The 22,415-nt window shown below is 43.1% G+C and overlaps 1 protein-coding gene across 28 annotated transcripts in view; it reads left to right on the top strand.

Annotated features, from left to right (window-relative positions):
* TACC2 (transforming acidic coiled-coil containing protein 2) overlaps positions 1-22,415 on the top strand; it is a 118,911-nt gene that overhangs the window by 40,747 nt on the left and 55,749 nt on the right. For 22 of the 28 annotated variants that reach the window (XM_086900294.1, XM_086900287.1, XM_086900298.1 and 19 more), the window contains 2 exons: positions 3,801-3,926; positions 9,350-9,481. In XM_086900294.1, the coding sequence (XP_086756420.1) occupies positions 3,801-3,926; positions 9,350-9,481 (258 nt within the window). Of the gene's footprint in view, positions 1-3,800; positions 3,927-9,349; positions 9,482-17,189; positions 21,915-22,415 lie in introns of those variants that run through there. The other 6 variants (XM_086900303.1, XM_086900299.1, XM_086900300.1 and 3 more) reach the window with 3 other exon arrangements.

The raw sequence follows: 22,415 nt of genomic DNA, 5'->3' as shown, positions 1-22,415 counted from the left end.
AGCAGGTCCCTCCTCTGGGGACAGCTGTGACTCAGGTGCTGCCAGGGCTGGCTCTCCCTGGGTGCTCCAGGCACTGTCACCCGGCACCCAGACCTGTTCTGCTGATTCCTCGAGTCCTGCTCAGAGGAACACCATGGAAATCTGGAGTCATTCCCCCAGGAGCCAGTTATGGTGTCTTGGTGACAGTGCCTGTTTTCCATAAGTGTAATTCTGCTGCCATGCACTGAGCATCAAACTCGTGTTTCCTCTGTGTGATGGGAGTTTTATTTGCTTTTAATTAACGCATGCCAATTCATCTCTTGGATACCTTCATTACTGTGTTTGCACAGTCCCAGCTCAGCAGGACTCAGCCTGGCCCAGGCTGAGCCTAAATACAAAGTGCTGGTGCGAGGCATTTAAGGTGTTTCTTCTTCAGAGTACGGAATTTGAGAGATTTTTCCCACATCACATATTTAAATGCATAAGTAGGTCTTTTGTTGGGTTTACAAAAGACAGTGTATTGCCCAAAACTTGAACTTTTGACTGTGAGTGCATTTTTAGCTGATAAAAGTAAAACTTTGGCTAAATCTAAGCCCAGTGACCAGAAAAAGTGACCCCCAGTTGTTGCTGTGTCTGAGCTTTTAAGCTGCTGCTGGTGTATGGACTCTCCTGTGGGGATAGATGTTCCCTTAGTTCCTTGAGAAATGAGGCCACACTTTCCATTTTAATCTTAGAATCTTGTATTTTTCCTGAAATGCTGTTGATATTTAAATGTGTTTTAAACTAATTCATAAGTAGTAGTTCAGGAGGGAAAAAGAAAGAGGGATTTGTTTTTAATGCTTTGCATGTATCTTATGCAGCAGTTTCTGAGCTGTTCCCTAAATAAGTTTTTAGTTAGTGATACCTGTAATGTTGATTTCTAATATGAGAAATAACTTCTTACCTCCTTCTCTGCTGAATCATTGTCAGGAGTCCCAGTAATCCTGGAAATACTTTTAAAGAACAGAAATACCAAAGGGGCACAGAGTTACTGTAACAGGTTATTGTTGGATTTTCTTGACACCAAGTTTATTTCAGTGAATATAATTAATGTGAGAGATAAGCTGCAAACTAAACTGTGAAAAGATAAAACTAATAATATGAAGGAATTAGTGAAATGGATCAAATTTTATGAAGTACAGCATGTTTGAATGAATGAATTTAAAACTGATGTAGGTGCTGCTAGATCTTTTTCCTTTCCAAAGAATTGCAGTGTAAGAACAGAAGTAGCAGATTCTCTCAATATTTTTCTGGGACTGATTAATACTTTTACTTATGTATGGGTGAGCTGAGGTTCAAAAATTTGGCTCTTTGGCCCAAGATACTAGAAAGGCAAGTACGAAATCTAAAGGAGTTTGTTTGTCAGGCTTGCTGTACCCAGTGAGAACATCTTGTGTCCTGAAGAAAACAAAGCAGCGGGTGATGAGAGCACTGAGAGCTCAGTCCTGCCTTGTGGTTGTTGGTGCCATTTTCCAGAGATTTCTGGAGTAAGAGCAGCATCCATAAATCTTGCCGTTATCTCATTAAAAGCAGCCAAATGTTTGGGACTGGGAGATAGCAGAGTTTGAAATGCTTGTTGGTTTCCCTTGGAGTAAACTTGGAGCTATTGTTGACTGTTCAAAGGGAGCCACATCCAGCTCTCCTGATTGGAAAAACATGGACAGGGAGTAAATGCCAAGACCCTTAGCTGCCTTCTGTCTCCAGCACCAGTATCAAAATGTTTTATAAAATGCTTTTTTCCTATGAAATCAGGGGTTTAAGGTCTGCATCTCAGGGATGAGGAGAACAGCAAACAGAGCCACCAGAGCAGCCAGCACTCACTGTCTCTGTGTGCCAAGTTGTGTACCTGTATGTATCTAAAATTTCTGTCTTCCTTTGAAGCTTTCTTACATAGAATCAGACCTGCTGTGTTTAAGAAGAAATTAGACAGGTTTATGAAGTTATTTCTCATTCACTCATTGATACATAATGAATACTGTGGGTCCAGCTTTGCCTGAAACTTATTATTTGCATACCTGCCTTCTAACAGTGACTTGGAAAATCTCTTTCCAAGGCTAAGTAGAGGCCTCAAAAGTGAAATTGTGAAACTCAAGAGCCCAAGGACACTTGATGGGCAGAGTCTTTCTCTTGTGACACACTAATAGCAGTCTGAACCCCGTGGTCTTTGGGCTGAGTTTAGTGTGCTTGCTGCAGCTGTTGGTAAGCAACTGCTCATTAAACTGTGAGCTATTTTCCTTCGCAAACTATTTCAGTCATGCTTGTCATAAGTAGAATTTGGAAGTGGTTTTATGTAGATAAAATAAATAGAGCTCTTCCAGGCTCGACCCAGAACTGAGGCAGCAGAATGGAAAAAGCTTCGTGGCCTTTTCATGGAGCTCAGTCCTTGAAACAAATTTGCCTTAAGGGCTGGTGGCTGCAGAGGGCTGACAGCAGGGACCTGGTGGCAGAGCCAAAGGCAGTTGTGATACCTGGGAATGTCACTTGTGGAACTCGTTTGAGCAGCTTGTGGATGGCTTCATTGTTTGTGCGGCACAGAGCAGGGTGGCTTGGCAAGGAGCGGTTTCTCCATCACCTCCCTAAGCCTGAGTTTCAGGTTACTTTGTCCATAAACTATGAAAATCCCTGTCCAGAAGTTGGTTGTGTAGGAAACGTGAGTGGTGAGGAGCAAACACTTCTCACCAGATTGGGGCACAGCAGTTCCAGTTGCAGCTTGGGTTTGTGCTGTGCTTTCTAGGTGTTTACAGGGAATAGTCATAGTGCTCTGTCACAGCAAGAAGAAAACCTGCCCATCTCCTCAGTTTACTCATTATATACATAAAAAGAAATTGTAAAGTGCTGTTGTCAAAATCTACTTTGTAAACCCTCATTTTAAGGCAAAGTAGAGGGGATGCCCCAGTTGCAACTCGGCAATGAATGAAAACCAGTCTCTTTATGATAATAAGCTAGAGGACTTTAGAGCCTGTAAACACCTTGGCTCAAAGTTCCCTACAACAGGCAGAGCCCTCAGGTGTGGTTAAACCAGAGTGGGCAGTCAATTGCTCAGAGTTGTAATTGTTTTTCCCACATGAACATGCTACAGAATCCTTTAGATAAAATATGGGCATTGTGAGTACGTTCAGATGGCAGCATTCAGTCATTACCAGAATAACACTGACATTCTTATAGTAAAGTTTAAGTGTTTCTAATGTTTTGTGATTCAGAATTAAATTACAGTAGGGAATCATCCAGGAATCATCTAGATTTGAAGTTAGGTAAGGAAGTAATAAATTAGACTTAAGTTTCTTTGGTCACGAGCTGCTGGTACTCAGTGGCACTCTGCTTTTCTCAGGAATGGGGCAAGGCTGGATGTCTCCCTGTGTGTGTTCTCCACAGCACCTGGACACCTTGGTGCCCCCACTGATGAGCACCCCCAGCTCAGGTGAAAGCTAACATCGAGCTCTTCATATTTTATCTGAGTGAGGAAATGTTGTCATTTCTCTTGTTCAACCAGCAGCTTCATTTCTCATTTGCTTTTCATAATCAGAAGCACAGCGGGGTTCATTTGCTGTTGAGTTGTACTGTATCATTGCTCCAGCAGTTGTGAGTCAGACAAAAATCCAGAGACTTCAGTCCTGTGGGAACAAAAGCAACTTAGATTAAAAATGCCAGCTTTCTCTGTGTTCCCTAACACGCAAGTTAGCTCATTCATGCTCGAGCCCAGGGATTCAGAAGGATAAACAACAGTAATTCTGAATAACTCAGATATTTAAGGCTGCCTTTCTCTCTGTCTTTTCTCTCCACAGCCCTCCTGGGCCAGGTGATGATAATCAGTTGGCTTCTCCCCTCGATCCCTGTGAGCATCCCTTAGCTGTGTCTGAAGCCTTTGGAAATGCTGTTCCTGTGGGAGCTGCTGAGCTGACTGCAGCCAGGTACTGTCCAGAGCTGTGCCCTGGGCCAGGGGCAGTGGCTGTGGGGGGATGGAGCTGCAGGAGCTCAGCACTGCCCAAGGAATCACTCTCATGGTCCCTGCACAGATATAAACGTCTGCTTGCTGATGGGCTTGCTCAGTCTGCCTGTATCTGTCAGCAGAGATCTGTAGCAGAGTTTCAGTCTCTTGTGAAAACCTTCAAAAGAAGATGTTCTTTACCTTTCGCTGAGATTCTGTCACTTCAGCACATAGGAAGCTCATGACATGTGAAGGTGCAATATATGCCCTATGTTTTTTTAGGTGCTTATATATATTTTTTTTTTTATTAGTACAAGGTAACTAATCCTTGAAGCGTTTTCTTTGAGAAGTTCTTTAACAGTATGATGTTGGTTATAAAACATTCAGGTATCTCTGCTGGACTTTGGACTTTTTGTCTGCCTTCGCTTGCACTGAGAAGAGAAACTGTTGCTTTCTTTGTGCTGGTGGGGTTGTCAGGATCTTCGGGCATATAAATTTATCTTAACAATAGAGGAAGCCTTGTAGGGTGTGTGTACCCTTCAATCACCGGGAGTTCAGTGAAGTGTAAACACACACATTATATTTAAGCTGGCATTAAATTTGTTAGCTGGAGTCACAATAACACACCATCAAAGGCTGAAGGGACCTTGTGTGGTTTGCTCAATCCACCTTAAAAGCTGGGTGACTTTGCTGTTTAGCCTGTCCTGGTCTGCCACCAGTCCCCAAGCTGGTTAGTCACCAATGCTGGCTGAGGGAGTCTGTGAGAAACAAACTTTTTCCTACAGTCAGAGTAAGACGATCTAGAGAAGCTTACAGTGGGAAAGCTAATGATGTGGATTTCTTTCAGTTCTTGTAAGTTTTTACTCAAAGAGTTGTGTTTCTTTTGTTTTTAACAAATGTAATTGGGTTACTGATGGTTTTTTGTGGATTCTGTTTTTCTTGCTAATGGACTGTTGGCAATAGTAGTGAGGCAGTTAGAAAAGAGTGAGCATTAATTGAGGTGGAGCTGTGAGCTACTTTTTGAATGTGGAAGCATGAAAAAAGACTAACACCAAAAGTGCCAGAAAGATTTGTATATGGTCTTTGGACTACAGTCTGGAGCAGAAGATTGTATGCCCTTGGGGTGATAATTTGCTGTTTGCAGGGAAAAAGGCACACAAGCTGTCTATGACTAAACATTTAGGGAGAGCTGTCTCAGAGTGCTTTAATTCAGTTTCTTGTAAACCTCATGAATTCACTCTGTTTGCATTCTCATATGAATCTTGAATTTCGAGTTAATTATATTATACCTTTTCTTTTGATCTGCTTCAGAAGTTGTGCCTTTTAAATGCTTTATTGTTAATGTCTGAAGGGTGTGTTGGGGTTCCTTGCTCCACCCCAGCTGCACAGGCTGTGCTGAGCTTTGCTTGCCCCATCCAGGGTGGCTGAGCCCAGTAGGGATGAGGGCACACAGACTATGCAGCAACCACAGGATCTGGCTGTTGTTTCCAAATCCTGGCCTTGAGGGAGCTGCAAGGATTTTTGCAAGGGTTCAGCTCTAAAGACCAGGGGTATTTCACGTAGGATGTAGGTAGTTTTCCAGTTCCTGAAACAGAGGAAACTGATAGAGAAATACACTGTGCTCAGCTGGAGTGAAGCTGGCTGTGAGTTGTTCTTCTGTTTGTTGTTTCTAACTCTTTTGTTTGCTTTTTTAAATGCTGCACAAGTTAACTCTTTTCAGTGTTGTTTGTTTTCCTTACTCCTTTATTTTGCATCCGTGTGCAGCTTTGGATATAAAAGCCTACCTGTTCTCCTTCACCTGATTTTGTTGTCCAGACTGTTGTCACTTGTTGTCTGTGAGCCTTGCAGAGGGGTTTCCTGCTGTCCCAGCAGTAGAAAACCCAGAGGCTGCCACTGTGCCCACCCCCAGGTGGCAGCTGGTCTGCAGAAGAGGGATTAAATCAGTGCAGCTGCACCTCTGCTTTAACTCCTGTGTGCTCAGTCATGGTGCAGCTCTGCTGACTTCCCTGGCCTTTGGTCCTGAGCTGGGAACAATGATGTTGGTGGCAAATGAAAGTATTAAAACACGTGGGATTATGCTCAGGATCAGAAATAGGAGGACTGAATTTTTCTTACCTAAGGGAAGAGCCTCAGTGGTGGGTATTTTTTTCATGTCATTTTTTTGTCTGTCATCAACAATTCACCTGTGTCATGGAGCAGATTATGGCCAATATAAGTAAGATAATCTTATTAAAGCCTCAGCTTTTTTGGCATTTTATGTAGAAGCACTGCACCACTGCACATTTCAGTGTGACTGGATATAATTCTGTAATGCACACACACGTGATGTCTCTGTGATGTCTGCTGGGGAGCTCTGCAAAATGGAAATGTTACGGGGTCTCCTGAATGCCATGGTGTTACTCCAGTCTGTCTGCAGTAAGGTGCAGTCATAAAGTGTTTTCTCCCAAGATATTTAGTCACTTACTAAATTTGCTTTTGTTTCCATGTATTTCCCCATCAGGGGCGTCACATAATGCAGATGGTGTGCACTTTGACAGGGAAAAATAATGGTGCATATATGATGGGGGTCAGTTTGTGCTAAATGGCTTCCAGATGGCAGGGCAGAGTAAGAGATCAGGTTGTCCCTCCATCTGTCCAGTCAGGAAACTCTATCTTTGTTTTGCTTCTTGAGGGTGACTGACTGCCTCTCTCCTGCTGATAACATATTGATCAGGCACAATGTGATGTCACCTGCTCTGCAAGATTTTATTTACTCTATCTACAGAGAAGTGCCCTGAAAAGAATTAGGTAAAAAGTTCCCTGGTGGTTCTGCCAAGCATTTTTGTTTAGCAATGAAAGGCCAAGTTCTCTCTGATTTGCCATTACATGTTGCACTAGGAGAAGTTTTGATCAGACACAGCTTTCTCTTCACTCTGCAGGTGCAGAGCTCTTCAACAGGACTTGTGTTGTATGAGGAATGTTTGGGTTGGAAAGGTAGAGAAGGCAAATAAGAGCCCTGTCTGTACAAGACCAAAGCTTAGCTGGGCTCCAGGTGAGAGGTGTGAAACACTTCTGAGCAGTGTCTGTCTGTTCCTGTGACTTCCTTCCTGGCTTGTGAGGAAAAAAAACCCCAAAACCTGCAAATGCACAGAAAAAAATGACAGCTTAGAAAGGCACTTGCTGCATGTGTTCAGGGCTGTACTTCTTAGTGTTGGCAGCACAAGCAGGCAGGAGTACTTACATTTATCTGTGCACACAGGTTGTCAGAAAATAATTTTTGAGATTTGCTTGCAAGAGATGGTGCTTGAAAATGCTTGTTTTCTAATCACTTCACAGGATAAACACTGGTCAATGTATATAGTTCATTGTGCACTGAGAAAATTTGGGCCTTAGGGTAGTATTTGTCCTGCAACCATTAAAATATTACTAGCTGAGAAAAAAGTTGAATGGAAAATCTTGTTTTAATAAGAGCTGTGGAGAGGTTTTAATGTAGCTGCTTCATGTGTGAGGTGATAAAGTGCTGTGAGTTGACACATGGTCATTGATGCGGTGTTAGGCTGGAGAGCTCAGAGCCTGCATTTTGGACAGGGTTGCTGTTCTGTGCTCCCCTGCCTCAGTTTGTGCAGTCGGTCAGAGCAGGAGGAGGAGTGGACACAGGGCTTTTCTGGAATCCTTGTGTGTTAACGGCAAGCTTTGTTTTAGTGTTGGGAATGACACTCATTAGTCAGAGTATCTCTGAAAACTGTCTCGTTTGATGTGGAGAGGCTTAAAGGGGGAAGCTGAAGGGCTGCAGATGATCCTTTGGGCCTGTGTGAGGAGTGTGAAACAGGTGCTACTGTGGGACTGGAACAGCTTTGTGTGTCCATAACACAAGGGCCATAATTTATGTGCCTTTGGTGCTCTTGTTTGGCTGGGCCCTCTTGTGAATTGTTTGGGTTTTGCAATTCTTTGTTTGCTCTCCAAACAGATGTTCAGCATTCACTTATTTTTAGCAGTTCACTTTTTTCTACTTTAAAAATCTTACTTTCACTGCTCTCCATGTGCCCCTATATAGTCACAGTGCCTTGGTATAGAGGGGATGCTGTTGCTATATTAGTACAGAGACATTTTTAGCCAAGGACAAAGGCCTTTGCATGAAAAAGGAAACAGCCTGCTTTTTAATCATTATTTATTTATTTATTTATTTGTGTTAACTTGACTGAAAGTTTTGGGTGTCTGTGTCAGCATCAGGCCAGTTTGGACAAACAGAAGGAAGGAAAGGAAGGAAGGAGTGAGGACAGCAGAGAGAATTTCTTAGAAGAAACAGCTGGGTACTTGTCCCATATGGCACAAAGCAGCTTTGTGGGTATAAGCTGGTCAAGGTAAACGACACTCACAAAGAGCTTTGATGATCTTGGTGACTGGGTAGACGAGCACTTTGGGAAGTGGCTGTTCTCGTGCTCCTGTGTATTGTGACTAAATCAGGGATGTGCTTCAGGCCTGCCCTCTGTGCCCCGAAGAAGGGAACAGCCTGTCCCTGCACCTTACTAACTCTTCTTCAGTAACAAAATTTAATCTGCTGCCTACAATTCCAATGTCATTACAGGGGAAAGAGGAGAGAAAACTTTAAAAGGAATTACTAAGATACCTGTTAATATTTAGTTCAGGAAACCTGTAAGAAGCTTCTCAGCCACGTCCTGTTTCCATCAGCACTTGTGTCAGTGTCCTGGCAGCAGCAGGAGGGGTGGTTGTTGTGTGCAACTGCCATCCCAGGACATTTGTGTCCCTCTGGTGTGTCTGAGGTGCCCTGGAAGGGACAGTGTGGTGTGACAAGACCTTAAACTGCTCTTGCTTTTGAGACATGAAGTCATTGGTTATTTAGTTCCTTTTCTGTCAGTGGTTTAATGAGTGTGGCTGAGAGCAGGGGGAGTTGTGTGGGCACTGCCCTGCTCCTGAGCAGAGGACTTAACATGCATGTAATGAGTTCTGGGATTAGCTTTACAGCCTAGGGAGAGCTTTTAAAGTAAGACAATGTTTTAGTCCCAGATTTTAAGGTTTTCTTCTAAAACACAAATTGTTTAATTGAATGTTTATATTGTACAGTGAGACAAAAGGGCTATGTGAGTATTGCAAAGCAGTCATTAGTGATTTATTTATTTTACTGATTTTATATAAACTTAAATTCCTCTGGCACTTAGTGTTATGGTCTATAAGAGCTGTAAAGTCTTTGCAATATTACTGATTATGTGCTTAGCTGAGAAGTGAAATAATGTTTGTAGGAAGAAGTAATTTGTGGGAGATGGAAGAGAGAAGGGAATTTAGGAGGGGGTGATGTGTTCCTTACAGCTCCTGTAGATCCAGCCAAAGTTCATCCTAAGAAGAGACTTCATTAAAGCTTCATGGGCATTTCTGAAATTTGTCAGCTTATTTTCAATAATTGTTTTTCAGCACTTCCAAGCCTGATAGCTGCAAAGGAGTCGATAACCACGTTTCTGAGGATGTACCTTTGGCTGTGGCCCCTGGTGATGGTGTAGAGCTGCCTGCTCAAGAAACCAAAGGTTTCACAAGGGAAAAAAAAAGGTATTGTGTGATTTCAATTGTTGCAAGATTTTTCCACGTCTTTACATCTTCTGCTTAAGAAATATTACTAATGTGAAAGAGGCTGACTAAGTTTGACAGGTGTTTTGTCTAAGTTACATGAACACTTTGATGCTAGATTTTGAATCCAGATGTTAGATTTACCAAGACCTGGCTAATCCAGTGTATTTACTCTAAAATTCCAGAAGAGGGAGCTTAGGCTACACTGGTTGTTACTATGCTGATTTTTCCTTCTATTTTTAAACTATTGGGGTTTTTTAGGTGTTTTTCCCCAATATTTTCCTTTCTTGAAGTTAAAGTTTGTTGTTTTGTTTTGGTTTTGGGTGAGAAACAGTGTAAGATCAGGTCCTATTTAAGAGGACTGTTCTGCTCATTCCCTTTCAGATGTTGCCAGCATCATCCCCACCCCACACCTGATTTGCATTGTCACTGTCAGTAGCGAAGGAAGAAGTTTCTTAGCTTGGTTTCACTCTCACTGAATAAGTGTTTCACTGCCTCAGATTTACACTGATTATTGCCATAGCATTTGATAGGTGCTCCAGCACATTTTTTGCCTCGAAAACCCCTAAGCTGAGTCAGACTCCTAGAATGATTTGGGTTGGAAGGAACATTAAAGATCATGTCCCAACCATCCCATCTCAAATATGGTCGAGATGGGCTTGGATATTCCTGTCAGAGCTTCAGCTGATGCCCATCTGAGGGTGATTAACCAGTCTGCTCTTGTGGCTCAGCAATCAAGGCCTGCCCTTATTGTCACATCTATTAATGGAAAAGGTCACAGCACAGCTGAGAGTATGAAATGGGCACTCCCTGGAGAGCAGCATTCTCCACCCCACCAATACACAGTGGCAGCTTGTGACAAGTGTGATACAAAACAGGAGACACCACAGGAAATACATTTATGCCACTACAGCTCTGTTCAGAAATCTCAAAAGATGCTGCTGTCAGCAGGAGCATACTCTGAGTTCTGAATTAAAATGTACATAATAGATGTGTTCTGCAGTGGAACAGTGCACAAACAGCTATTAGCAAATTCTGCTGGAAAAAACTAGCAGCTATAATATCTAGGAAATGTTGATGAATTATTTCTTCTAAACTACTGATTGTTTTGATCAGAAAAATGGTGTCTCCACCTTCAGTGTATGTGCTGCTGAAACACAGTTAGGCCAAATCTTTGTAGTTTTCCTCCATGAAACTACAAACTGTGTACCACTGATGGAGAACAGAACAGTTTTACACCAGTATGCAATTTCTGTCATCTGGAGAGGATTTTCTGAATTGAAGGGTAGATACAATGGTTATCCTCTAAAAAAATGGAGAAAAATGGGCAGGTAAGATTTTAAATTGGAACATACTCACCCTGAGATGTTGGCTCTTTCCAGAGAATCACCCAAAATTGTTTGAACTTTACAGATACCCTGACTTTCACATTCTGTGAGTGCTGTAGTGTAGTCACAAATGACTGTTGTTTACAAATCCAAATTGGAACCACTAGAACATGGGCTTTTTCTTTTCCTTTTCATTAGAATTCAGCTTCAACAACAGGAGAAATAACTTTAGAATTCTGCAGGCAAGCAGAGCTGCTCTGCTTACATGTTTAGATTGGCTTGTGCCTCTGAAGTTTCTGTTTTGTTTTGATATTGATGTAGTGTGTTTAATAATGTAAATATCTGTTTGTACCTAAGAAACTCTTGGCCTTGGACACTTCCAGAGATGGGAAGTCCACAGCCTCTTTGGGAAACATGTTGTATTAGAACTTCATAAAGCAGAATGAAAATCCAGCCTAGGATTTCAGCAGCCCAAATGTGCACTCCCAGCATCCTCATTATGCCTTGAGAATAGTGATCCTGTCACCCACAGCTTCTTTCTCCAAAGTTGAACTGCTGTGTTTGTTCACATTTCCATCTTAATGGAAATTAAGATGCACATAGAGAGAATTAGAGCTGTCTGTGGGACAAAAGATCATCCTTGCACCATCTTGAAAAGCAAAGCTATTACTGTCCACATAGCCGTCTGCTGTTGTAATCAGTCCCTTATGTAAACACTTCTGATCAGGACTACCTTGCATTTTTATATCATTCCTGTGTATCAAATCAAATCAGCCATGGAAAATAATAGCTTGCAAATTGGGTTGTGTTTCACTTTGTCACATTGATGGCAAATGCCTGGCAAGGTGCTGAACTTGTGCAACTGCAGGGCCACTGTGTGATTTTCTACAAAATGGATCCTTGAGGCTTTGCAGTCTCCTCTATGATTATGATGATCACATTGTGAACTGTGTCACAGACACCTCACAATTTGAGAGAAGTGCTGAAATACTGCAAGAGAGTAGCTGATTCTTTATGGAAGCCCTATGGACAGAGCTGGGCAGTCTCTGAGGAGCTGATCCGTCCCTTTGTCCTGCGAGGAAGAGAGACGGATGTGATCTGTTCTGGAGAACAAAAACCAGGGGCTGGTTTTGAGCATGTCCTCTCCTGCAGCCTCCCTTCTTGCTTTGAAAATTGCACCTGGGATATTCTGTGTGGCTGATGGGAATGGAAAGCTGGGTCCTCCTTTTTGTCAGTTTTCTTTCAAAAGCTAAGGCAGGCTGGAGTCTGAACATTTTGAGAGACTTTGGATGAAGAGGGAATGTCTGTTGATCTCTGAATCTCTGAAATTAAATACACATTTCTGTCTTACCTAATTTTCCTGAAATGAGCCTGGAACCAATTGGAAACACAGCAACAAATCTCTCTGAAAGCAGAAAGTCACAACAGTGTTTACACAAAGCTCAACTTTCTATGTTGTTGGTTTCCAAAATGTTTCATAATGCTTCCCTGGGAGGAAGCAAAGCTGAATAATTGGTGTCAGGCAGCAAAACAGGATAAGCTTTATGACTTCTGGGTTTTATTTGCTTGATGGTGTGTTGAAACCAAGTTTTCTCCTTTTGCCCACCTTCAGAGAGGCTTGGTGTAAAATTAAGGAAATAAAAATCAATGTATTGCCTTCATTTTGGACCAACACTGATAATCCTAGACCGAGTTGCTTTTCATGATGTATTCAAAACCATGAAGAGATTGAATGAGATTCAAAAACTCAAGTTTTTTTTTCCTTGAGTGAATTTAACCCTTTTGAAAGAAATGTGTTACAGCATTTAAGTTTACATGTGCACTGAGCAAGGAAAAGATGAGAAGTACAAGTGAGGGGTACAAATGCCTCTTTCTTTCCAAAATGTGGAGTTTGCAGGTTTTTTGGGTTTGGGGATTTTCTGGGGCAGAAGGAAGGTGCAGTTTTGTGGGTTTTATGGTTGTCATGTGAACTGGATAGTAGTTGTGTGTGTCTGGACTGTCTGGTGCACAAGTGAAGTGATGTGTATCTTTAGGATAGCAACAGATAGGCATTGAAATGAAGTTGTTTAATTCTTGTAAATCAAACCCAAGGATTTTTGTTGGATCTTTGTGACTGATACCATGAAAAACATTTACCATCTCCTGAAAAACAGCACTGAAAAATAGATACTTTCCATATAACCAGCCAGCCTGTAAAAAAATGGACAGGAATGAGCCACAGTCCTGCCCTTCATCCATTTCCACCATTCCAGGTTTTTTAAGGAGATTGTCTCCCGAGTGGTGTGTTTACTACTGCTCACCCCTAGTCAGGAGGATGCTTTGTGTAGGTGTCCTTGATTTATTACTAATAGCATCAAATTTGAGGGTGTCTGCTGTGTTTCAAGCCCAAAACACTGGGTGAAGGCAGGATGTAGGGGGACAGTCCTGTGTGTTTGCTGGGCAGGGTGGCCAGAGAGCCCCATGGTGTGTGCTGGCACAGATAGATTCCATCAGCCAGCAGCAGTGCAACAAACAGCTGCCAGCAGCTCCATTTTTAAAAGGCAGAGCATTCATGGGTGCTTGGCACAAGTGGGAAATGTCACCTGTTCTCTAACCACATGCTGGTTGGGAATTTGGGCTCTCTGGGGTGTTCTGCCTGCAGGTTTGCTCAAAGAGAGCAATTATTTGTGTGTCTTGTAAAGCTGACCTCAGTCTGAGGCGGTGGACAAAAGGGTGATGGCAGCTCTCTGTTTGCCTGTTATTCCTGTGTATTTTACAGGTTCCCTTAGGCAATTTATGGTAATTTCCTTGCTGCTAGAACAGGTTCAGCAGCATGAAAATGAATATGTTGTTACACTAATTAATCCATCCACAAGGAGTTTTAGAACAGCATTGATCCTTCTGCATCCTATGAAAACCATGGCAGTACATGTTCAGAAATTACACACCTGGCTTGGGATGCTGTTCCTTGGCACTGTGGCACATGCAGTGACAGCTCCTGACACTGCCAGGAGGGTGGAGGACTTGTGTGGGATCACCTCTTGTCCTACAGCAGGTAATACATGCTCTAAAACTGCTGTCAGGTATATTTTGTATTTCTCAATAATCACCATTGTGCTAAAGTGTGGCATGTGCTTTTGGGGTCCTCTACCTCTAACGCTAAATCTTCTAAAAACAAAAGCTTAAAGAAACCATTGAAACATACTAGACATACTTTAGAACAATTTTGTGTTAACCCTCATGAAATCAAATTGAAGCTGTACGTTGACTTCTTTAAAGGCAGTCATTTGACCACCCATCCTTAGCAGCCACAGCAGAGCATTGCACTGGGGGGGAATACTGTTCTTGCCTGGTTTCTTCATCCTGCATTTTCATAATCTAATTCCTTGCTTAGGCCCCGAGGCCAGGAGCCCTTTGGATTCTGCTAGCTGATATCTCCTGTGACAAGGTTCTCCTGGAGAGCATTATCAGTGCTGATCTTCTGAGCTGAGGGCAGGTGCACGAGAGCCCTTACAAATGTCAGTCCCCTCCTGGCACTAGGCAGCTCCTTTCCTGACAAGCCTGGTTCCAGCTGCCGTAGGGATCTTACAGCTCAGGATGTTTAGAGACTCAGAAGCATGGAAGCAAGATGAGCTCTTGTCATCTGTGATGGTTCTGCATCTGCAATTCTGGTGTTTGGAGATGTCGGTGGAATTTGGGCATTTGGCTTGTGGACACGGTCTGCAGAGGCACATTCAGCAGCAAAACAAACTCCCTCCTTTGGTGTGGTGATGCTTGTGGTCCTAGTCTGAAGCCCAGGCCAGAAATTCAGTAAATAGGAGTTTAAAGTTTTGTTTGTCATCCAAGGAATTCAGGCCTGGAGCCCAGAATCTAAAACAGAAGTGTCTGTGCCTTGGCAGGAGGGCAAAGCAGAGGAGCAGACGAGAGGGCAGAGGCTGCACGAGGTGAGGAGTGAGCTCTGCACGGGGGTTTGGCTGCCCTGACCCCTCTCTCGGGTCTCCTCAGTGGGACAGAGCCCTCACTCCTTCACCACATCCCACACAGCCAGGGCAAGGCAGGAGGCACCCACAGCCGGGGCTGTGCTCAGCCCTTGGAAACCTAATCTGCCGCTTTGTGTGGCTCCTGAATTTCATAGGAGGCTTTGGAACGTGGAATCCTGCGGGGTGGGCAGTTCTCACGTTGCTGATCGTAATTCACTGCCGGCCTCTGAAAGCCTGGAGCCCCCCCGGCATCCCGAGCAGCACCGTGCAGGGCCCCTTTTGTTATCTTTCCTCTGCGTTTCCCATGCTGGAAATTTCAATAACTAAGCAGGCATCTTGGTTATTCATAACTCTTAATGCCGTTAATCTCACTTGCAATTTAGATTAAGCAGTGACCTTAGCAACCAAGCAGTGATCGGTGAGGAGGGGGTCACAATTATTTATGTTTTCTCTTATTTTTATACTTATTATTTTTATACTTATTATTTTTATACTTATTATTTTATTATTATTATTTTATTATTATTTTTATTATTATTTTATTCTTATAAAATTTATTCTTTTTTATTCTTATTATTTGATTTTTCTTATTTTAATTCTTATTTTCATTTTCATTATTTTTATTCTTATTTTCATTATTTTTATTCTGGTTTTTATTCTGGTTTTTATTCTGGTTTTTATTCTGGTTTTTATTCTTGTTTTTATTCTTGTTTTTATTCTTATTTTTATTCTTATTTTTATTCTTATTTTTATTGCACTCTAATGTCTGTTTCTTGTCAGCTTCAGTGTCCATCCTGGCTGCATCATCACCAGTCACTCCTGTTTTCTTGGAATTAACAGATGGGAATTCTGTCAGGGTGCTCAGGCTTGAAACTCTGGGACATTGTGTGTTTTCATGAAGAGTGTATCAGTTCAAATACAGCACTCACACTGTGTTAATGTAGATAAGTGGTGGAGCAGACAATGTGTCTATCAGAGTATTTGATCTGTAAGAACAAGTTAAGTCTGTGAGGTTTCACACCTAGATCTCCTCGTGGTGTTTAGTGCTGTATAATTTTGTGCCACGGTGACTTGGGTAGGGCTGTGTTGTGCCAGCTGATGTACAGAGGCAATCAAGCAAATTGCTTCTGTTTTCCTTGAAAACTGTATTGAAAAATACCCCACTGATTTTAACGCTCTGCAATTATTTTGCTGCTCAGATTTCATTTACACTCTCCAGTTGTGAATCAGTGCCCCATTCTCAGATCATTAAAAGATAAACGCTGAGAAAAAAACTAATCCAAAACCTATGGCTAACAAAAAAAATCGCCAAACCAACAAATCCATGTTTTCAATCTGAAGGTCTGTCATTCTCCATGTAGGACTGAATTTCTGATTTATCTGTACTGGAATGGAATTAAGCTAAGGATAACAGGATTTTAGAAGGATGGCAATAAATATATCTTTAAATGGCTGATTATAGATTGTAATAATTTAACTATACCTTGGCCATAAACTGCAGTACCTGGCTATTTATTAGGCACTGCTAAAGCATAGATGTTACAAGTTGTGTTAACCTTTCACTGGTTTTTGCCAGTATACCAAAATGGGAGAAATTTGTCACATTTCAGCTAACTTTTTTGTTCTTTTATTTGTAGCACAAAGGCCCTCATAAAATTAAGGAAGAGAAAGAAAGAAATTTCCTTTTTTTTCCACTGCTCTTGCTACTTGACAGCAGCAAGAGGTCGCAGCTTCGCCCTCCAGAAGGTGGTTTGGGTTATCATTTTTCAAAATAATAAATATTTTTAATTTTAAATCAGTGTGCTCACAATACTGTGGTTTTGGCTGGAACAGAGTTAATTTTTTTCTATTCCCTGAAGCCAAAAAAAAAAAAAAAAAAAAAAAAAAAATCACACCTCTGGAGACAGAGATTGAAAGTGGGTTTGGCTGTGTTTCTGTGCTCAGCTGTGACTTTCTGAAGGAGGTAATGACAGCACTAGTGTTAAATGTTCTCCCTGTCCCACAGCAGTGCAGGTGCAGAGCTGGAGCATGGAGTGACCTGGCTGGAAAAAAAACCCAACAAAACATGATGAGTGTGGTCTCACAGAGATTCCCTGTGGATTCGTTCCTCCTTCCTTCCATCTCTGAGCATGGCAGAGGATTGGAGTCAACAAGAAAATGGGCAGAACCAAAGGAAAGGTCGTAAATGCCTTGTAGTGTTCCAGCAGCAGCTTCAGCTCCTTGAGAAGGAATTTTAAGTGATTGTCCTCTAGGGAAGTGGAATTTATAAGCTACATCCTCTCTTTCTTTCTAGTAGAGGGAGATGAGACTAAGGAGCAAAAGTCTGGCTACAAGAGCAAGAAAAATTGATTTGCAGAATAAAAACAAAGCAAAAGGAAATAAAGGCGTCCCAGGACTGACAAAATGCATGGTGAGCAGAGAAGCACAGAAATATGCACATGTCTAGACTTACATATTTTTGTGCAGCCTATAATGAAGAACGCTTGAATTCTTTAAAAGCCTGTCAGCTGCCTGCTGTATAACCCTTAGAAAGATGAGTTCCAAACCTGAGTGCCCACATGGCTAAAAACAGCCTCCTTGACCTTCCCTGGAGCACAAAGATCAGCTCTGCTCCTGGGAGACCTGGGTTTCTGGAAGGGCTTGGCACAGAGTCAGATCAGCAGAGGCCAGGAGGGCTGGTGCTCCTGCAGGGCTTTTAGGGAGTCTCCAGCCTTGGGTGTCCTAAAAGGGCTTTCACCACTGCACTTCAAAAGATGTGAGTGCTTTTATGTGCTGATGTGCTGTGTAACACAGCCTCCCCAGGCACCGTTTGCTTTGCCCCTCTGTCCATACAGAGTCAAGTTTTTCCAAGCAGTTTGGTCCTTTTAGTCCTTTAGGGAAGATGCTGCTGTTCCTTAGCAGTCTGATATTGTGTATTGCCTTGCCATGAACCCTTTGATTCCAGGCAGCCTATAGATAAGAGAGGCTTTGGAGTGAAAACCTCTTCCCAAGCTGCATTCAAGGCTTTTGAGTCCAAAGGCAGTATCATTTGAAAATATACCCATATATATATGTGTGTGTATACATAAAACTTATGGAGGCGGGAGAATTATGTTTAAACAATAATCTGTTTTTTAAAACATTTCTCCATCTTTTGCTTTTTGGTTTTTTGTTTGGTTTGGTTTTTTTGCTTTGTTTTGTTTTTCTTTTTTATAGGAAATATTGTTCCTTGGAGCTGTGGCAACAGCATTCAGATACCAGAGAAATCCCTTTTTGCTTGGGCTGTTTGGTTTTGCTCTGTCTTTGCATTTTCTTTTACATGGTTCTTGTTTCTGCACAGTACCTCGATAATGCATTGCAGCTAGGAGGTACAGCTTAATATTCACCACTCCTTCCCTAGGGAATAGATGTGTGAGGGAGGCTTTTCTTTCAGCAGGCTCTTTGATGTTCTGTGTGTGTGTGTATGTGTGCTCATGTTTATAACTTGTATAAATGCCTGGCACAATGGACACTGAAGCCAAGAGCAAAGAAACAGAACATAAATTTCAATATCTCAAACCTTATCGCGGTCCTGCTCAGCATTGTTTTTGATGGAAGCCAAAACTTTCAAATTGGGTGCAAGTGACCAAAGTTTGAATTTATATATAAACATGAAATGTCATGAGACCAAATATTTAGGAGTCTGGTGAGTGTTTTAAACAACTGATCAGTGGACATCCAGTTTCAATAAAACATTAATTTAGTAGAGGCCAAAATACGGCTCTTGCTTAAATAGGTGAAAGAGAGAGAAAGAGAAAATTATTAATTTTAAAGGGTGGTACTGAATACTTAAATAGGCTTTTCAGCAGTAGGATCACAGTAAATTGCTACATGGCTTTTAATCCCTCGGCTGAAGTGCCTAGGGCATCTTTAAATCCTTTGAAGCTACAATGGGATTTTTTTTTTCTTCTTGAGCTACATCTGTGTGTTTTTAAGGTTCCAGAGAAGTTCTTACAAAATGTACTAGGTGTCAACACAATTCTGGTATTTTTAAAAGCCCACACTAAATTTAGTGCTGAGTTGATGCTTCTTGGCAGGCCTAAAGGGTGAGCTGGGGCCAGGCATGAGAGGTAGAGCTCCTCTCATCTGAGGTATTTACCAGTCAGGATGGGCTGCAGCTTTGTACGGTAACAGATTTTATGGCCAAATCAGAAGTAAGTCTACATGGTGGCTTCTTGCATGGGTTGGTCAGAGACATCAGTTTAGTATTTGTTACTGCATCCCATAGGCAATAAACTCTGTCCAGTCCAAGGCTCAGTTACAGCCACTTCTCTTGTGGAAGACCATGGCCAGCAGGAGTTCACATTGCTGTAGCTGAGCTGCTTGGATGGTTATTTTTCAAGGGGAAGAGTGAAATCCTGTGCTCTTTATGAGGAGGAGAAGCTCAGAGGTGGTGAGCTGTCCTCTGGTGAATCTCTGAGTTGTGCCACGAGCTGTGCACAAAAACTTGGGAGGGGAGAAGGAGACAATGCCTTGCCTCTGACACCCCTCACCATAACCCAGAGCCCTCTGTAACCCAGACAGAACCTGCAAAGTGACCAGGGCTACAACTGGGCTCCAAAGGCTGAAGCCCTTCATCCTGCAGGTTTGCCAAGATCTGCATTTCTGCTGCAATTGGAATGGTTGTTGCATAAAAATGTTGGAGAATGGAAAAAAGATCTTCTCCACTGTTCAGCTTCTGAAAGGACCATGCTGCTCCAGCATAGGATTCAATCCCAGCCTTCTTTATTAGGGCTTTGTTTATTTAATAAATGTTCATGTGGAACTTGAAGGAGTTGACACTGGTATTTTAAGTGCATTCTTTGCACTTGTTAGGAATATCCCTGTTTTCCTCACTGTCAGGACAAACAGTGCCTGTGTTCTCCCTCTTGGCTTCCAGGTACCTGGTAGGGCTTTACTTAATTTGGTGTTTGCCTTTCTAGGGATTTTTGTTTTCTCTGAGTCTTCATTTTCTCTGTAACAAATGAAATCCAGCAGGGAGCTATTATGAAATTGAAAGACTAGGTAGAGCTGCCACACACGAAAGTGAAGCTGAGCTGTAACCTCAGCCTAACAGGGACTCTGGAAACAGACATGTAATTTTAGTCTGTTGGCCGGTATCATCGATTTCCCATACTGGATGGAAATCCTGGAGTTATTAACCATTTCAAATCTACTGCCAAAGAGTGTATAGGACATTTTCTCTATCCACTTTCTGTGTTTTCCTTACTTGTGAATGGCAAATACAGAGGGTGTAGTGAGCTGCCACCACCTTGGCAAGGGAAGGTGAGTAGAGCTGGGCACTACTGCAGAGTTTGGGGGTCACTTGTGGCTCAGGCACCCAGCCCTGCTCCAGAAGTTCTGGAGCTCGGTCCCTGAGTGAGACAGTGCTGCTGCTTCTCTGGTGGATTTGGGATGAGTCTTGAGCAATGAGATGCAAGAAGTGAGGGTTTGGCTTTTATCAGAAATGAAACAACCCCAAAATTATAACTTGCTTGGAAGCTTGTGGCTAAACAAAGCGCTGGCTCACAGGCTTTCCCCCATAGTTAAAAAAAAACTAGGGAAAAGGAAGATAAATTACATCTTGATACTGTTCATAAAACAGAATTAAATTTTAGGCAGCCTTGGGACATGAAAAGTTCTTAATCTTCGCTAAACATCCTTGTTTCCTCTTATCTCAAGAATAATTTATTGTGGGTACACCCAGAGAATGGGAACCTTACACATGTATTCAGCAGTCGTTCTGTCAAGCAAGAAAACCCAACCGGATTTCCATTTATGCAATCAGAGTTAAAAAACCCTGAAACTGTTGAAAGTGTGAGCCTGATGAGGCCTCCAGTAGAGCATAAAAGCTGTGCTGTGATAGGTGCTTGGAAGTCAGTAGGTTTTAATATTTTTGTTAAATTTATCTGATCCTTTTGACCTCTCCACCCTGTGATGTATCCAGAATTGTTACATAGCTGCAAGCCATTTGTATCCCTAGAGTTTAATTCTTGGTACCGGCAGCAGTGCAATTGATTTTTTTTTTTTCTTTTTGCTTCTTTAATTATGTGAAACACGGCTTGTATGTGAATCATCTGTTATTTGCCAACGACAGGGATGCAGAGAGCGACGGTGCCCATCCTTTTCAGCATCTTAGAATTCCCAGTGCCCTGGTACCTCCTTGATGGCAAAAGGATAAGCTGATCTGTAGGTTTTGGAATGCTTTGTGATCTTAAAGATCCTCCCCGCCTATCTTAAGGTCGGTGCCCAGCAAGGGGGTGTGTGCAGGCAGGAGCAGAATGGTTAACGTGCCCCAGTGTTGGATGGAGCTGCTCCCACTTTGGCTTGTTTACCTTGGCTGCTCATGATATTCTCTTTACGTTCCTCACCGAAGATTCCATTTTTTTTTTCGCAAGAGGGATGAGCCGGTTTGTGGAACGAAAAGAAAGGAGGCGTTCTGTTTATTAATCCTGTGTGCCAGCGTCCCGATGTGCACGGTGCTGGGGGGGAAATGTGTGCGCGGCACCCGGGGCACACGTACATTTGCATTTCAAATCAGCTGAGTCAACACAATGTAATGGTCCTGCCTGTAGGTCCTTAGAGAGCCACAGTAGCTGACAATGTGTGCTTAAAGGGAGGGTCTGCTTTTCTTCGTCTTCTTCTTTTATTTATTTATTTTTTTCAAGCCGCTTTCCATAGCCAATAGTACCGTTCCAGGCGCCTGCACCGGAGCTGTTCGGGCCGCTGTTGTTTAGCAGATGATTACCCTGTCACAGCGGCCGGGGTTTTGTTTCATTTTATAAATACCGTTCATCTGGACAGAAAAAAAAAACCCAAAAAAACAAACCAACAAACCGAGCCCAAAACCAAACAGCCCACCACCAAAACTGGCAAGAGTTCAGAGAAGAGAAGCTGCCGAAGTGTTCCTGCCTGCGCTGCCACTGATGCGAGCAGCTGTTTCCATCTGCACTGCAGCACTGCAGCCTGCACAGCGCCGGAGCTGCCGGGGCTGCTCGCCGGGGGGATTCCGGAGGAAGCCGGCCTTGCTGTCGCCTAGCCCCGAGCCCAGGGCACGCTGAGGATGGGAGGCTCGCAGTCGCTGCAGCAGGCACAGACAGGTGGCCTGGTCCGGGAGCCGTCTGAGGCCATGTAAGTGCGGGTGCCTTGGCTGCGGTGGGGGTGCCTGAGGCCTTTGTTCGGCGCGGGCTCGCTCGGGGCCGGGGCAGCGCCGGGCTCCGGCGGCTGTGGGCGAGCTGATGCCAGGGCACCGCGCTCCCTGTGGGTGCCTGCCCAGCAGCACGCTTTGTCTGTCCGTGTGTCGGGTGCGTGATCACTCAAACACAATCACCGTCCCCAGCCCCTTCCCCCTTCCCAAGCCCACCGCCACCTCTGTGCTTTCGGGTTAAAATGCGCAGCGTGGAGCTCCGTTTCGCCGTGCTTTTTATCAGGGCTTCTTTCTGCTTTTCTCTGCACCGATACTGTTTTTCAGGTCACATCAACCTTGTCACATCCATCCCTGTCACGGCGTTATAGCCTCTGATGAAGCATAAGCAAGGTGTCCTTAGATCTCTCCTCACTGAAGGCCGACTCGGAAAGATTCACTGGGGGAGGGAGCAAAAAGCAGACAAATTGTGCTTGTTCAGAGCGAGT

This window comes from Cyanistes caeruleus, chromosome 8 (genome assembly GCF_971803275.1).
Source record: "Cyanistes caeruleus chromosome 8, bCyaCae1.hap1.1, whole genome shotgun sequence".
Classification (NCBI taxonomy): domain Eukaryota; kingdom Metazoa; phylum Chordata; class Aves; order Passeriformes; family Paridae; genus Cyanistes; species Cyanistes caeruleus.
The sequence above is the reverse complement of the archived record's forward strand: the minus strand, read 5'-3'. Positions and strand labels throughout refer to the sequence as shown.